This window comes from Heterodontus francisci, chromosome 47, assembly GCF_036365525.1.
Source record: "Heterodontus francisci isolate sHetFra1 chromosome 47, sHetFra1.hap1, whole genome shotgun sequence".
NCBI lineage: Eukaryota > Metazoa > Chordata > Chondrichthyes > Heterodontiformes > Heterodontidae > Heterodontus > Heterodontus francisci.
Window position 1 is genome coordinate 5519025 of NC_090417.1, and position 17166 is coordinate 5536190.

At 41.1% G+C, this 17166-nt stretch overlaps 1 protein-coding gene across 2 annotated transcripts in view; it reads left to right on the top strand.

Annotated features, from left to right (window-relative positions):
- Positions 1–1816: 1816 nt before the first annotated feature.
- The window catches only part of LOC137357233 (bifunctional methylenetetrahydrofolate dehydrogenase/cyclohydrolase, mitochondrial-like), a 35591-nt gene continuing 20241 nt past the window's right edge, over positions 1817–17166 (top strand). The window contains exons 1-3 of one of the 2 annotated variants that reach the window (XM_068023408.1): positions 1817–2015; positions 8309–8493; positions 13248–13370. In XM_068023408.1, the coding sequence (XP_067879509.1) occupies positions 1924–2015; positions 8309–8493; positions 13248–13370 (400 nt within the window). In that variant the 5' untranslated portion in view covers positions 1817–1923. The remainder of the gene's footprint in view (positions 2016–8308; positions 8494–13247; positions 13371–17166) is intronic. The other variant, XM_068023407.1, reaches the window with a different exon arrangement.

Genomic DNA, 17166 nt, shown 5'->3' on the forward strand with positions numbered 1-17166 from the left:
TCTATGCTGTACGACTCTGGCTCTATAATATAGTTAAAAGAAAATAATAACAAACATGTTAATAAAATTCCCTTTCTGTTCTGGGCCTCTCCAAAGCTGCATGTTTACTGGGACTTAGCTTTCTCATGGTCATGGTGTTTTCACTCCGCTTTGGCCGCATCTGTGATTCCTATTTAAGGAAAGATAGTCTATGCTTAATTACAGTGAGTTGATTCTGCAACAGATTACAAAAATTGTAGGTTAGTGACAAAGCAAGCATTATTCATGGCTGACGGAGGAACAACTTGAGTCAGTTTAAACTATGAAACTGCTTTCAGATTGAGTTTAAAAACACCACTTCTATCGGTATTAGTTTGTGGTGCAGCTTTAGGCCACTTATTAATTCAGCTATTCATTTATGAGCTTAACTTAAAAGGCACAAATTGCATTTAAATGGCAGTTTCTACGTAGGCAGACGTCCCATGGCGCTTCATAAACAGAAAAATTTACACTGAACACACTAGGATCAGTGTCCAAATCTTGGTCAATAATTTGTGTTAATAAGAGAGGGAGGAAAATTTGGAACCATTGACCGAAACAGGTTAGTTCTCGCTCTGAAATAAGAACAAGAAATGCTGGAAATACTCAGCAGGTCTGGCAGCATCTGTGGAGAGAGAAGCAGAGTTAATGTTTCAGGTTGGTGACCTTTCAGAACTAGCAACTCCAGGTTAGCTCTCCTTCTGCTTCGATGCTGCCAGGCTTAATAGGGGTTTCCAATGTTTTTCGTAAGAGTTACTGCTTACTATGCCTCAGGATCATAGCATACATACCAAACCAGTTTTTAATGTGGGACAGTACTGAATCATTTTAAGCTGGAAGTTTCATACGCCCTTGAAATGATTTTGCAATAGGGATGTGGTTTCTGATGCTTATCTCCTGTGAGCGGTTATTGCGACACTACTTAGTGTAGCCATGGCAGTAGCAGCTGCTGAGGGCATGCCACCCGTCTGGGCAGTCATTATGGTCGCTAATTCTCTCTCTCAATGTTAGATCTTGTTGATCACATTATAATGGCCCTGGGTTTCTGCAGGGTGCTCTGGTTTCCTCCCACAGCCAAAGACTTGCAGGTTGGTAGGTAAATTGGCCATTGTAAATTGCCCCTAGTGTAGGTAAGTGGGAGGGAATATGGGATTAATGTAGGATTAGTATAAATGGGTGGTTGTTGGTCGGTACAGACTCGGTAGGCCGAAGGGCCTGTTTCAGTGCTGTATCTCTAAATAAATAAATAAATCAATAGGTGAGGCACTTTTTTTTTTATATACGAGTATACCATATATTGCAATTGGACCAAATCGCCGGAGGAAATGGAGAGCCCCTGAATATGTTATCCTTTGAACAATTGATGCTTGCAGCAAAGGGGATAATCTAGGCTTGTCTTGGAACGGACGGTGAATTTCAAGATTAGACGGTTGGTTGTCTATATCGCTGATGGATAGCAGCTTGGTCTTTCAGGTAAAAAGGAAAACCCTGAAGTTTGCAGCTGCTGGATGTAGTGGTTTGGTTCGATTGTAGTTAACCCAGTAGATTCTGCAATAACATTCTACTTTTTAATTTGTGGAACTATAAGTATGAAGCTATCAGGACTTAAATGAACAAGAAATATGAATTTGTCTCTTTCCGCACCAGACCAAACGTATTCTGTAAAGTTACGTGACGACAAAGCTAGTGACGTATGTTGGTTGCACGGTAACCGAATTAGAAACTGGTGATTGATAGCCGCCTGGCGAATCAGCAGCGGCTACATTTCCATGGGTTAACCAATGGCATTGACTAAAAGGCGGGAATTCTGCCCCTCCCCGCCTTTGGCGGACGTTGAAGGGGTGTAAAAGGCAGGTACAGAGCGGGCAATAAATAGCCTTGATTCTGGGCAACTGCACTAACAGTATGGCTCACAGCAGCGGTCTCCTCCGGAGCTTTAGCGCCAGCCTGAGTAGGCTGTGTGTTCAGCATCGCCAATTACACGTTACCGCACCGAGGTAAGACATCTTTACCGCTTGGCAATGTTGGGAAGTGAGGATGTCTGAGTGGGCTTTGCTGCTGGAAAGCCTCTCCTTGTTCATGTGCGCCAAGGGGTGGGAGCATGCGGCGGCTGCATGATGAAATATCTTGAGCTGGTTTCGCGAGAGCAATCCGAATCACGTTCTCGTTTAACATGAGGCGAAGGAGAAAAGCTTTTATTCATTGTTTGCAGATCAGGAATAAAACGATGTGGAAATAAAATGTTTCCGCTCAGCAAGTTCCCGCCCTCTGATTCCAGCTAATATTTGGGGTTTTTTTAGGCAAGGGAGAGGATAAGTAGTTAACTTCATTAAGTAATTTTTGGCTGGTTTGTCAATACTTTCCCGCGCCCCGGATTCCAGTTTATTTTTTTGTGCCGGGGGTAGGAAGCAGAAGTTAGCAACTCTTTTTTTGAATAAAAAAATCTTAATCTTATAAACCTTCTGTATTGTTGATTATGCTGGTCCCAGGTTGAGATTATTGTTAAATGTTTTCCGCCCTCGTGTTTCCGATCACATCTCAATGTCATGTTTATTAAAATGTGCTCCGTTTCTTTCTGACGAAATCTCATGTCCCTCGTGTATTCAAATGCTAGTTTGCTGGATGTATAATCTAAATTTAGAAGTGTATCAGGTTTTCTGCTCGGTTAGCGTCGATGTTTGAATCATTTGCCACATGCTATTCAGTTCTTCCTACGTAACTTTCGCTCTGCATGGTGCATCCCAAATTAAATCTGGATTTTGGTCAGTCTATTTATTTTATTTATTTTAATTAATTTAGAGATACAGCACTGATGCTCCGACTCAGTCCATTCGCTGGTAGAATGATCCAACTGTTCTTTCCTGTTGGGGTGGGGGTGGAGAGGGGGGGATTGGATTTGAAAGTATATTTTGTTGGTTAAGAGACTACTTGTAACTGCTGAAGGAAACTATGGTACTGAATGAAAAGTTAAGTCTCGAGCAAATAATTGCATTAGTTAATGCTATTTGATTGCATTTTCGTTGAGAAGTCTTTTAACAAAAGGCTGTCTTGAAACTGATTCCATAGGAGAGTTATTAGATGTTTGCAGTTTCTTGATCATCTCCAATTGCCATTCTTTTTAAGTCCATGGGATTCTTTAAAGATACACTCCTAAATAGCAGCTGTCGATTCTAAATCAGGAGATTGGACAGTTACTCTGCCTCAGTTTCCAGGAATCGTGAGTTACACTACCAGGAAGAGCTTTTTAAATCCAATTAATGGTTTAATGTAAGTACCATTGTTGAAATTTTGAGAGAAGTGTCTTAGTTGATGTGTCATGGAAGGGGAATGTCAGAAACCTTCCATGAACACTGCAGCTCTTTTTGGACAACAAATTACCATATTGACAATTTCTTGTACCGTGCACACACTTCACACATGGGAATTATTTAACACTTTATGTTTGGTGACCAGATTTGGCTATCTTGTTCTTTATCCTTACATTGGATCACGGTTAATATGTTCAATGCCAAAAGTAAATTGGGAGTTTGTATCAAGTTTCCTTGTTACTATTTGTGCATATATTTTAAACATGCATTACTGCATTTGATGTGGCAGTATCCCTTTAACACCTTCAATTACGAGGAGCAACTGGCACTTTTTGGGGGATATTTTGTTTGACCAATGAGTGCTGTTAATTACATGGGGTACATTTGGGATGGAGGCATGAAATAGCTGTGTGTTGGGCAAGTTGAAACTTCCAAACTGTGACGAAATGTTTATTCATGAATAGAGTGGCTGAAGTACTCTCAGCTCGTAATTCTTCCACTCAACTCACTAAACAAGCTCTTCAGCACTTTTATTTGTGATCAGAAATCAGCAAGCTGAAGATTAATTCTCAGCCATTATTTGAAATACAAGGACAGGTGAATCTCCTCTTAGTATGAGCACAATACCACCCAAGTTTCTCTGTTCTGACTGGTTGACGTGCTTTGATCTGTTGCAGTGTCTGCTCGTCTTCGCTGGACTTTCCTGTTCTAGCTCCTCCTTTTGCGCTTCCTGAAAAGCTTCAATTCATGGTAAAAAGCACAAACGTAGATGCTATGCTTTTTGGAAAGTTGCACTATTTCCCAATGTTGTGGTTTATTGAGTATCCAACCATTCAGCCACAGGGTTTTTTTTTCTCTTATTCAATCCTTTTGAATGCCCTGACTTGCTGAGAAATAGGATTTATGGGTGCTGGCAGCCCTTTTGTCCCTTTTACCAAAGTGGCTGTTTATGTGGGAGCTTGGACAGTTGGCGCCTGTAGATCATTGGACACTGCATGAGCGTTAAAACCAAGTTTATCTGGTTCTCATCCTGTGCCCACATAAGCACTTTCCAGTAGGGTCATTGAATAAACATCAGGAGCAGGGATCCAAGCCAACCTTCCCTCCTCTTGACCTGATTTGCTGAGGTTAATTGTAGCACCACAGCCCTGCCCTTGTACCACAGATTGAGAATCATACGACGCATTTTCTGTTATTGCTTTGATTCTACTGGAAAATGTAGAAATCTGATTATTGGTGAAGCAGCTCCTATATTTCATTGAGCTTGGTATCCTTTGTGTTGCTTACCGACATTAAATTAAGGGGATATCTTTGTTATGGGGAAGGGAGTAATGTTCTGTGATTCTCAATCTATGCTGCTGGTAGCAAGAAGACTGTTGATTTGAGTGTTTGTTTCGCATCAATTGACCTGGTCAGACAAGCAATCCAACAATCAGTCTTGGATGAACCCCAATTTCCTGCAGTTAAATTTGACTAAGTTTCGGCCCCAGCCACAAATGCCAATTCCTCGCTACCAATTCCATCACTGCCTTTGGCTCAACCAGGCTGTTTGCAGTCTTGATGTGCTGCTCGACCCCAAGTTGAGCTTCAAACCCCATGTGCAAAATTCTGTGGCCTGTAAGATTGTAGATATGTTTTTACATTGTGTTTAGTATGCAATGAAGACAAAACATTCAATACAAATCTTAAAACATTGCCGAAGCTGGAAATACTGAAGGCTAGGCAGCACTTGTGGAGTAAGAAACAGAGGTTAATGTTTCAGAACAAGATGTAGCAGATTTTAAGCAAGTAGAGAGCAGAGAAAGAGGGGAGAGGAGGAACTAAGGAAAGGTCTGTGATTGGGTAGAAGACTGAAGAAATACAGCTAATGTAGCAATTATGGTTAAAGTACAAGAGTAGGCTGAATTTGTTTAAACCATGTGCCTTTGCAGATCTTTTTTCATTCTTCTCCAAGGCCATTGTGATTGTTTAGATACAAATAGGATGTACCCCAATTGGTCATAACATACCCAACAAGGTTAAACTTAGCAAGAATTGGATCATGTTTGTTTAAAATATAGTATCAAAGAGCAATCTAAAGCAAAACTCAGGAACTTTAGTTGCCTTAAAGGTGATGTACAGTGAGCAACCCAGACACGATTCTCAAGGCATTCTTTATATGCAAGTTTTTAGAGGTAGAACAGCGTCCATTGCTTCTATGTAGTCACGCCTATATCATGCATATTGTTACGTCTGGTGACTTCAAGGATTTATCCTTGGTCCCCTCCTATTTCTCATCTCTACGCTTTCCCTTGGTGACATCATCTGAAAACAGTGTCAGGTTTCATTTGTATGTGGACAACTTCTCCTGTACCTTATCACCTCTCTTGCACCTTTCACTGTTTGTAAATTGTCAGGCTTCTTATCCAGCATTCAATGCTGGAGGATGAGCAAACGTTTCTGCCACCTAAATATTGGGAAGACGAAAGTCTTTCTCTTTGGTCCCTGCCACAAACTCCACTCCCTAACCACCATCCATCTAGTTGTTCATAACTTTGGTATCTTATTTGACACCACAACAATCACATCCACACCATCACTAAGACCATCTACTTCCACCTCCATAACATTGCCTGCCTCTGCCCCTACTTGAAATCAACTGCTGCTGAGACCCTTATCCATCCAAGCCTTTGTTATCTCAACTTGACTATTCCGATGCACCCTAGCCATCGTCCCACATTTTGCCCTTAATAAACTGGAGGTTATCAAAAACTCTGCTCCCTGTGTCCTGACTCGCACCAAGTCCCCTTCACCCATTTGCTTGCTGAACTATATTGGCTCGCAGTTTAAAAAAAAAACTTCAATCTTAAGATTTTTCAAATCACTCTGTGGCTTCACCCCTCCCTACTTCTGTAAGCTCCTCGAGCCCGACAGCCCTCAGATATTTGTGCTCCTCAGTTCTGGTTTCTTGGGCATTCCTGATTTTAATCGCTTCATGCAGCTGCCAAGGTCCTAAGTTCTGGCGATCCCTCATAAATCTCTATCTCTCCTCCTTAAGACCTACCACTTTGACCAAGCTTTTGGTCACCTGTCCTATAATCTCTCCTTATGTGGCTTGCTGTCAAGTGCCTTCTGTTGGTTTACTACATTAAAGGCAATATAGTTGACCATAGCTTTTTATTAATTTGGCTAAATATTATAGCGACACGGTCCATATCCTGTCCTGCTCACCCATTGCTCCCGTTCTCACTAAGCTACATGGCCTCCTGCTTTTGATGTCTATAATTTTAAATTGTTATCCTTGCATTCAACTCACTTCATGACCTTGCTACGTCTGACCTCTCTAACGTCCTAAAGCCCTACAGTCCCATCATTTCATCAAGATTCTGTTCCTTTGGCTCTGGCATCTTCCACTCTTGCTCTACCATTGCGGCTACAATTGTAGCTTCCGAAACCCTACATTCTGAAATCCCTCACCTCCTTCAAGACCCCTCCTCTCTTTTCCAAAGTTTTGCTCATCCTTCCTAATTGCTCCTTCTCTAGTTCTGACTTCTGTAGACTGTTTTAGGTTGTTTCGCTACATTACGTTAAACTAAGTTGATGTCAAGTGCAAACCCTTCAAATACAATCAGTATGCATTTAAAAATACATGAACTAATCAAGGACAACCAGCTTGGATTTGGTGAGGATAAGTCGCATTTCACTAGAATTTTTTTTTTCTTTTGAAGAAGTGATCAGTTGACTACGTGGAGGGGATGCAGTAGATGGAGTAAATATGAATTTTCAGAAGACATTCATCAAAATATCTCCAAGATCCTGAGTAATATTCAGGCATCTGGTTTAATAGTAAATGTAACAGCATAGATAGAAAGCTGGTTAATGGGTATAAACAGTTGGGGTACATCGATGTTGCTTATATGAAAGAAAGATTGGAAGTGGTGTACTCCAGACTTCGGCATTTGGGTACGCTTGTGTTTTTGGTGTTAGATTGAGCCTGAGAATGAAGCAAAAATATGGCTCGGTGAACAGTGAGGATGACCGAAAGACTAAAGGAATATATCCACAGGTTCGCAGAATAGGCAAAAAGGTGCCAGGTGCAATCTGCTTTTAAGTTTGAGGCAATACATTTTGGGAGAAAAAAAGAAGACAAATGTACACATATTGGAAAGATGGTGTAGATAAACAGCTGGATCTAGTAAATGAAATATGCAAGTTTTTGAAAGTAAGAATGATGGCAGAAAAAAGCGACTAAAAAGGCCCCACAGCATTTTGGGTTTTCTTAATAGGGACACAGAGCATGAGTTTTTTTTTAAAGGAATAAATTAGTACAAAATATTGGTTAGGCCACAGTAGGAGTACTGTGCAATTTTGGCTGCCTAATTATAGAAAGGAAGTCAAAGCCATACAGCATATATAACCTAAGCTGATTTGAGGAGGGATGGCAAATTAATTATGAGGAAGGACTTAAGCTGCTTATAATATTTCCATTAGAGTAGAGAAAGCTAGAAGGTGATTTTTAATTTTTTTATATCATGAAGGGTTTTGGTACTGAATAGAAAGAACAATTTCTTCTGGTTGGGAATTTGGTGCCTTAATAATGAAAGAGGTCAGGAGAAATCTCTTCACATTGGAGGTTGTTGCAGCATGGAATATTTTGTTACAAGAGGTGTTTGAGACAGATGCATTTGGATCATCTTGGCGGTGGGGGAGAAATTGGATAAATAATTGAAATTGAAGATCCAGAGTGAAGAGCAGGACTGTAGGATTGTTCCAACTAAGAGCCGATACTTGCACAGTGCATGGTTCTTAAGATTAATTATTAGCCATAGACCTGTGCTTCACTTTGTAAATGAACAAGAGAAGAAATTTGGGAAATTTCTAAGATGACACCAATTCCGCCTTTGAGATCCCAATTTAAGCTCATCTTTAAGTTAAAGGAAGGCCTTCAGTTTAATTTGTCTATTCTCCTGTCAAATTTTCTGAGCCTCTTTTCTTAATTTCAGAAACGAGGCAGTGATCATCTCTGGAAAAAGGCTTGCAAGGCAGATTCAAAAAGAGGCCAAGCTTGATGTGGAGAACTGGGTTGCTGATGGGAACAGGAGACCACATCTCAGTGTTGTTCTGGTTGGAGAAAATCCAGCCAGTCATTCTTATGTGAAAAATAAAACAAAAGCTGCTGCTGATGTAGGTATGGATCCCAATATGTTTCCTCCATTTTGTCTGTGTAGTCTATTATGTGGAACATGAATGTTGAAAACACACATTTGCTTAGTTTCAGTGCGTCAGTTGGACTTAAGACTTTTCTATTCAATGTTTTTCTTGTGACAAGCGGTAATCCCATCTTTTTGTTGCAGCAGAAGTTGTTTTTCAGGAACCTGCATTTTGCAGACTACTTCTGCTGATTTAGAATCCTGTTCCTTATTTCCAACAATTCTTAGAAGGGGTAATGCTAGGAGATTTGACGAGCTAATGTGATTTACATTGTTCTTGAAATAGACACAATACATTAGTTTTGGTGGTAAATCCTGATGGATAGAAAATATAGCTGTCTTCACGACTGATTTTTGAAAGACAGAATATGCATGTGCAGCAACTACAAGCATCACTGCAATTGAATTTGCCTGCTGCAAGTTTTTCTGAGTCTAAGATGGAAAGTTTGGGTCTTCTGGAAGCTAAAGTCACAATGTGGAATTTGGATTGCACAAGACTAAGAATCTAACTTTATACTACTGATTTAGCTTTTAATATGATCCTATCAGACTTGCATACACAATGACCATCTCCCCTTGACATTACTGGATCCCCCACTATCAACATCCTGGGGGTTACCATTAACCAGAAACTAAACTGGAGTAGCCATATAAATACCATGGCTACAAGAGCAGGTCAGAGGCTAGGAATCCTGCGGCGAGTAACTCGCCTCCTGACTCCCCAAAGCCTGTCCACAATCTGCAAGGCACAAGTCAGGAGTGTGATGGAATACTCTCTACTTGCCTGGATGGGTGCAGCTCCAACAACACTCTACTTGACACCATCCAGGACAAAGCAGCCTACGCCAGCAACACACAGTGGCAGCAGTCTGTCCCATCTACAAGATGCAGTGCAGTAACGCACCAAGGCTCCTTAGACAGCACCTTCTAGACCCACGACCTCTACCTCCTAGAAGGACAAGGGCAGCAAATGCATGGGAACACCACCACCTGCAAGTTCCGCTCCAAGTCACACACCATCCTGATTTGGAACTATATTGCCATTTCTTCACTGCCGCTGGGTCAAAATCCTGGAACTTCCTCCCTGATGGCACTGTGGGTCTACCTACCTCACGTGCACTGCAGCGGTTCAAGAAGGCGGCTCGTCAACAATTTCTCAAGGGCAATTAGGGATGGAAAATTATTGTTGGCCTAGCCAGTGATGCCCACATCCCATGAATGAATTTTTAAAAAAAAATTCAGAATTGCAATGTTAAACTGAAAATCTAACTTCGTTTAAAAAAAACATTGCAAATAGCAAAATTTTAAGTACAAAACTATTGTGGGAGTTCAGTAAAGTTTTTTTTAAATGGCTTTGTTAATGTAGGAGAAAAAGGGCAATATCTGTAAATATAAATTTTAGTGATTTGACTGGAGTGTTTCAAGATAACCAATGTTCTGGTGTAGCATGAGTTGAAAGACAAGTTGGCCTGTATTGAAAAGCAGCAACTGCAGATACACAATTACCTTCCGGCCTAATATCAAATTCCATCTGTGCTTCTGTGAAGTGCCTCGCCACGTTTTCTACTGTCAGGCTGACGAGAAGAGCAGCGATTTGTTTTTTAAAAAAAACAAAGTATCGAACCAAACCGAAGTTATAAAAAAAATTTAAACAACTTGAAAGAGACTGGTACATGTCCTGTCAACAAAATGGAGGACGAGACACCTGACCCTCAGCATCTCTTGCACTCCAATCCACATCCATATCCACTAAGACTGAAAATCAATTAAGCCCCGTCTGCATGGAAATGCGACAGATAATCTCACCTGGATCTGAGCTATGGTCCAACACAAAGACACAAGACCTGTCTCAGACTTCTCATCTCCAAATAATCTCCATTACAAGAGAGTGTGAACCACCCTCGTCTCAGATGGGGGCCATCCTCAGCCCAGCTAGGACTGAAACCTGAAGTCACATGGGTGAAGCCAATCCTTGTAAAATTCACCTTTTAAAAAGCAATAGTTTGAGGAACAAAGGGGGAGTCTTTTCAGGACAGGACCGGAGACAACGTGATCAGTCTGGTCTCCTCAGCCACACACTGCAACAAAAAGCCATCTTAAATTCCAGCAACACAGAGAGATCCTTTCCAGCCACCACAGTTGAACACTGCTGAGACAAATTGGAAGCTCAGCACAGCAGAGACAAGAGAGTGCATTTGCAACAATGACTTTTCTACCCGTGAGAATTGACCCAAGACATCAACACCATCTTCAACCGAAAGTTGACTGCCAGGAGACTGCAACAGCCCAATGAATACCAGACAACCAGCCAACGGGCCTGCAACTTTAAAATTCACCTTCTGAGGAGGATCCCACAGGTTATTCCTGAAAGTACAGACTTTTACAACCTGAACTCTGAACACTTCTTATCCTGTACCTTTCTTTCTATCTTCTCCTGAGAGTGCATGTGAATGCATGCGTGAGTGGTGTTGCAATCATTTCGAGTTTTGTTCAAAATAGTTATTTTTTTGACCTATGTGAGAACCTGTCATCTGTCTGCTTATTTGGCAAATAAAGCACAAGGCGTTAAAACCCTAGTAATAAAAACACTTGCCGTGGTCAGTTGGGAGGTGAATAGCGGGACTGAGTTGCACCATCACCCACCTGGCCGGACACTATATTCTAACAATTTGCATTTGCATAATTCCTTTGATGTTCCAGTAAATTGAGCTGCTTCTTTGTGTAGACCACAAATCATTCCTTTTAATGGTTGAATGAATAATCCAATTTATTTTAATTTGGACCTTAGTGAATTCATGTTCAAAAGGATAGAAATGGGGGGAAAAACTTTCACGGTGTGGGGGTAATGAGAGGAGGCGAGAGAAAAGTAGAATGTTTGTTTACTTTTGCAAGAACTGTATTGTATTCTCTGCAGAGCTGGCTTATTTGAGGCATGCTGGTATTGGATAAGCACTCGTGAGACTTGGAAAACACTTTCTATCTTGTCGGTAACAGTTAGCTGGAAATGACCATGCTTCCTGCTACCAAATCGGCTTTGAATTTAATCACAGGTTGGGTGGCAGGAACTATTATTACAATAGATATTGTGGACTACATTTAGTGGTCAGAATGCCTATTTCCACCTCTGTAACATCACCTGACCCTGCTGCTACTGCAGAAAGCCTCATCCATGCCTTTCTTACCTCTAGACTTGCCTATTGTTATGTACTCCTGGCCAGCCTCGCATGTTCTACCCTCCTTAAACTTGAGGTTGTCCAAAACTCTACTGCTTGTGTACAATCTCGCACCAAATTCCCTTTACCCATCAGCCATGTGCTCACTGACCTACGCTAGCTCCTGGCTAAGCAATGCCTTGATTGTAGAATTCTCATCCTTGTTTTCAAATCCTCCATGGCCTCACCCCTCCTCCTCTCCCTAATCTCCTCCAGCCCCACAACTCTTTGATCCCCACTGATCTAATTCTGGCCTCTCGAGCAACCCCAATTTTAATAGTGCCACCATCGGTGGCCGTGCCTTCAGCTACCTTGGCCCTAAGATCTGGCATCCCCACCCTAAACATCTCCACCTCTCTATCTCACTTAGCTCCTTTTAAGATGCTTCATAAAACTTGGTTCTTTGACCAAACATTTGCTCATCAGCCCTTCATATTTTGTTTTATAATGCCCATATTAAATGCCTACTGTTCCTGGGCCTCAACTTCCCCACATAGCTCTTGAGATTAAATTGGACAGTCTCGCTCATAATCCTGTCCAAAAGACACTTTTGGCTTTCCTGATTGCTCAGTGAGAAGCTGAGTCAAACAGATGGAGAAAATCACTGGTTCATTTCCCTTGCTGAGTTTGCTGGTAAGCTGCGAGGGTGGCGACCCTAGGTGAGAGAAGGAGAAAAGAGCCAACTTTTGACATCTATTTAGTCAGTGACTTGCTGGAAGGACATCTCTGGATTTTCAGGGAGGACAGGATCGGGTGTGTGTGGTATCTTAAACCAACGTTCTCTCTGAAGGCTCGCAATAGTTCAGTATCCGGAAGCAACAAGAATGAGGAAGAAAAGGTTAGGAGATGGCTAGCTTGATCCATGAATTTAATGTTTTTAAGTCTGAAAGTGACCTTGAGGTGCTCTCGTTATAGCCATGATGTTCAGCAATTTCCGATCGTAACCTCTGTCCCTTTTTTATATGTTTGTGGTTTTGAATTTTGGACAGCAGTTGATGATGATTCTACTTTCCCATTTCACCTGCAGACACTTTTTTTTGTTTCCTTACTTATCCCATTATCTCCCCATTTTGCCTTGCACCATCATCCCTTTTGCCATTTAATCTCTTATCTTCCAAACTATCAGACCGTTGCTTTTGTTCTATCTTAGCTTCTCTCCTTTTATTGCCTCTATACTTGCTTGAAACCTATCGGAACTCTAACATTTTAGTGCTCTCACTGTCTGCTCTCTCTTTTTCTCCCCCCACCCCCAACACACATGCTGCGGATCTTCTGAGGTATTTCCGACATTCTGTGCTTTATTTTCCAGTTTTTCAGCATCTGCAATGTTTTGTTTTTGTATAAGTGAATTAACTAGCCTTTGGAGAACTCACAAATTAAGGGTACTAACGGACAATAAGAGATATTAAAACAGATTAGTAAGATCATTGACTGGGAGATTGCTGCTGCTTCAGACTGCAATGCATTTGAATCTTGCATGTTTTCTTTGTCGTAACTGTTCTTTTTGCCTTGTTGAACAGGTATCACAAGTGAGACCATTCTGAAGCCAGCCAGCATCACTGAGGAGGAAGTACTGCAGCTGATTTCCAAGCTCAACAACGATGATAAAGTTGATGGCTTGCTTGTGCAGCTACCTCTACCTGGTACGGGTCTGTCATACAAATGAGCTCTTGTGCTGAATACTTATTAGCCCTATTTACTTGAATAAAGGCATTCATTTTTGTTGGCACTTTGAGTTTATGGTATATAACTTAATTATCCATCTGAATAGCTGGAAAATTCAGCTGCCATATTAGTGTACAGTGCAAAACTGTTAAATGAATAATTTTTCCAAGTCACTTTATTCACTTCAAACTGTTTTACTATTTTAACTGTTGGATCAAGTTACATAAACTGGATTGCAATTGCATTAAAATGGTTTTATAGTTATTTACTTCATTGTAATATACACATGACAGTGCAGCACAACAAACCCTTTTTTAAAAAAAAAGCGACTTAAACTTTAAAAAACTGATTAATCACAGCTAGCGATGGCATTTCCATTATTCAAGAGACAAAGTTTCTGCCACAGATTGTTGCCAAAAGGTTTGTTGCTGCTAAAACATTAAATTTCAAACATCACAAAACATGAGCCTTGGCATCTGAGGTGAGAAAGACTCTTCAACATGACTGATTTGGTTACAAGGCAATTTCCACATCTAGGTATAAAGAACTCAATTGTTTTATTCTTCAGTTCCTTTAGTACAGATCCATACGAATGCTATCCATTTCATGTTCAATCCTGGTTAAATGAGTCTTGCATTAAGGAAGAAAACAAAATAAGTTTGAGGCCATCCAGCTGACTGAATGTGATGGCCCTTCACTCGAGCAATCCAAAAATAATTCCACTGCCCAGCTGTTTCACCATCGCCCTGCTTCAAATATTTATCCACTTCTCTGAAAAGATGTAATGGTCTCTGCCTCAGTTGTTTCATATACCAGCAAGTCGCACTTGCAAGGAATTATTTCAGCCCCTTGGTGGGAGCGCCTTTGCTCTTCCAGACCATTTTTATCAGTGTTTATCACCATTTGGGTATCCTCCCATTATTTGTTTGTTTTCTTCAAAATGCACCATTTGGTCACTTTTCTCTTCCTTAAATTAGATTTCATTAAATTAAATGACACTTGTTTATGGCTTTGCACAGTCTGGTAGTTTGTGTTGTTTGCCGCATAGAATCATAGAAAGTTTACAGCACAGAAAGAAGCCACTTGGCCCATCGTGTCTGCACTGGCTGAAAAACGAGCCGCAGCCTAATCCCACCTTCCAGCATTTGGTCCGTAGCCCTGCAGGTTTCAGCACTTGAGGTGCATATGCGGACACCTTTTAAATGAATCTGCCTCTATCCTTTCAGGCAGTGAGTTCCAGACCCCCACCACCCTCTGGGTGAAAAAACTTTTTCCTTTTGTCTCCCCTCTAATATTTCTACCAATCACTTTAAATCTATGCCCCCCACCCCTCCTCATCACTGACCTCTCTGCTCAGGTGAATCGGCCCTTCATCTCCACTCTATCCAGGCCGCTCATTTCAATCAGATCTCCCCTCAGCCTTCTCTATTCCAAGCCCCAGCCTATCCAATCTTTTCTCAGAGCTGCATTTTTCCAGTCCTGGCAACATCCTCGTAAATCTCCTGTGTACTCTCGAGTGCAATTACATCCTTTCTGTAATGAGGTTACTAGAACTACCCACAGTATGCAAGGTATGGCCTAACCTATGATTTATACAGTTCCAACATAACCTCCCTGCTCTTGGATTCTATCCTTCGACTAATAAAGGAAAGGATCACCTTATCGACCTGTCCTGCTACCTTCAGGGATCTGTGGCCATTCACTCCAAGGTCCCTCACTTCCTCTGCACTTCTCAGTATTTTCCCATTAATCGTGTATTCTTTGCCTTCTTTGATCTCCCCAAATGCATCACCTCGCACTTCTCCTCCAGCTTGAATTCCATTTGCCATTTTTCTGCCCATCTGGCCAGTCTATCGATATCTTCCTACAGCTATCCTCCTCTTTATCAACCACACAGCCAATGGAAAACTTCTTTGATCATGCCCCCTACATTTATGTCCAAATCGTTAATATATGCCACAAAAAGCAGAGGACCCAGTACCAAGCCCTGCGGAATGCCACTGGAAACCACCTTTCAGTCACAAAAACACCCGTCAACAATTTATTTCCAGCCACTGAGCCAATTTTGTATCTACTTTGCTGCAGTGTCCTAGATCCCATGGGTTTTTTTTTTTAACCAGTCTGTTATGTAGGGCCTTGCTAAAAATCCATGTAGACCACATCATCTACACTACCCTCATCTATCTTCCTTGTTAGTTCAAAAAATTTGTTCAGTTTGGTCAGACAAGATCTTTCTTTAACAAATCCATGCTGACTATCCTTCATTGACCTCTGCCTTGTAAGTGACTGTTTGTTTATCCTGTCTCTCAGAATTGATTCCAATAATTTGCCCACTACTGAGGTTAGACTGACTGGCCTGTAATTGTTCGGACTATCCTTCGCTCCCTTTTTAAACAGAGGTACAACGTTAGCAGTTCTCCAGTCCTCCGGCACCACACCTGTATCCAGTTAGGACTGGAAAATGTTGGTCAGACCTGCAATTTCCTCTCTTGCTTTTAACAGCCTAGGGTACATTTCATCCGGCCCTGGTGATTTATCAACTTTCAAGGACGCTAATTCCATTAATACTTCCTCTCTCCCTATGTTTATCACATCCAATACCTCACCCCACTCTTTTTCTTAACTACAATATCTGCATCCTCCACCTCCTTTGTGAAGACAGTCACAAAGTATTTTTTAAGAATCTTTTTCCTTAGTTATCCTCTTAATGTATTGATTAAAAACTTTCATGTCATCAGCAACTTTTGACATTGTTTCCAAATCCATATCCCTACATATGTCAAGAAGAAATGTGCACTGCGCTAACCAAGAAGTGTGGTTTAATAACTTCAGAATTCTCCAGGGAAACTTATAAAATGCTGTTTTCTTCTCCTTTCCAAGAATATCCTGAAACTGCAATGTGTTTTAAAGCTCTGAAACTGGTTGCAAGCAGCTGAACAGGAGCAATCCAAGGTGACTCTGCTCCTGTCTTGTTTTCACTGTTGTAGGCATTTGAAAAGTATAGAAGTTTATGTGCTGATATCCACATGACCAAATTAGAACCAGGGACATTTGGAGCAGAAATTTCTGTCCAAAATACTCTTGTTGAATTTGAAGAAAAAACCTTAACATATTTGGCACCTGCTATTATTCCTTTTGGAGTTGCCTAGTCCAGAAAATATGCACTTATTGACTGACTATTCAAAGTCTAATGTGTTACAGTTGCCAAAAGATAAGTCAAGCAAAAGGAGAGAAACATTCAACTTGGCATTATCTGCCTGGAGATACTGAGGAACAAGCAATATGTAGCTGACCTTTAGTACAGCTGTGAATGTCCAAAAATATTTACAGTAGGTGATTTGGCGGGGGTGAGCAGCAATTAGTTTAATCATTCCATAGGGAAGGAGTGGGAGGTGGGGAAATACTTGCTGACTTTCCTATGTGGTGATTTTAGATTTCCTTCTAAATTTCTAATGAGCCACAGTCACTTCCTCACTAGGTATTTTGCTAGTGACGTGAAATGTATTGGAGACTAGTTTTAACACTTGGACCCACTGTCATATCAGAATGAGGCCTGGAACAGAGCAACCACTTGATTTTTTTTTTTCCTTCTCTACTGTGTCGAGTAGCAACCCATTATTTCCACTGCTCTTGTATCCAAAAGATCATGCTCTGGGTTGTTTCTCTTTGGCCCTTTTATTTTATAATATATAATTAAAAATATGTTCTTAGCTTGTGACTGGGGGGTTGGCGAGATGAGCTAGTATGGAGTGCCTCTCCAATCCCATCTGATAA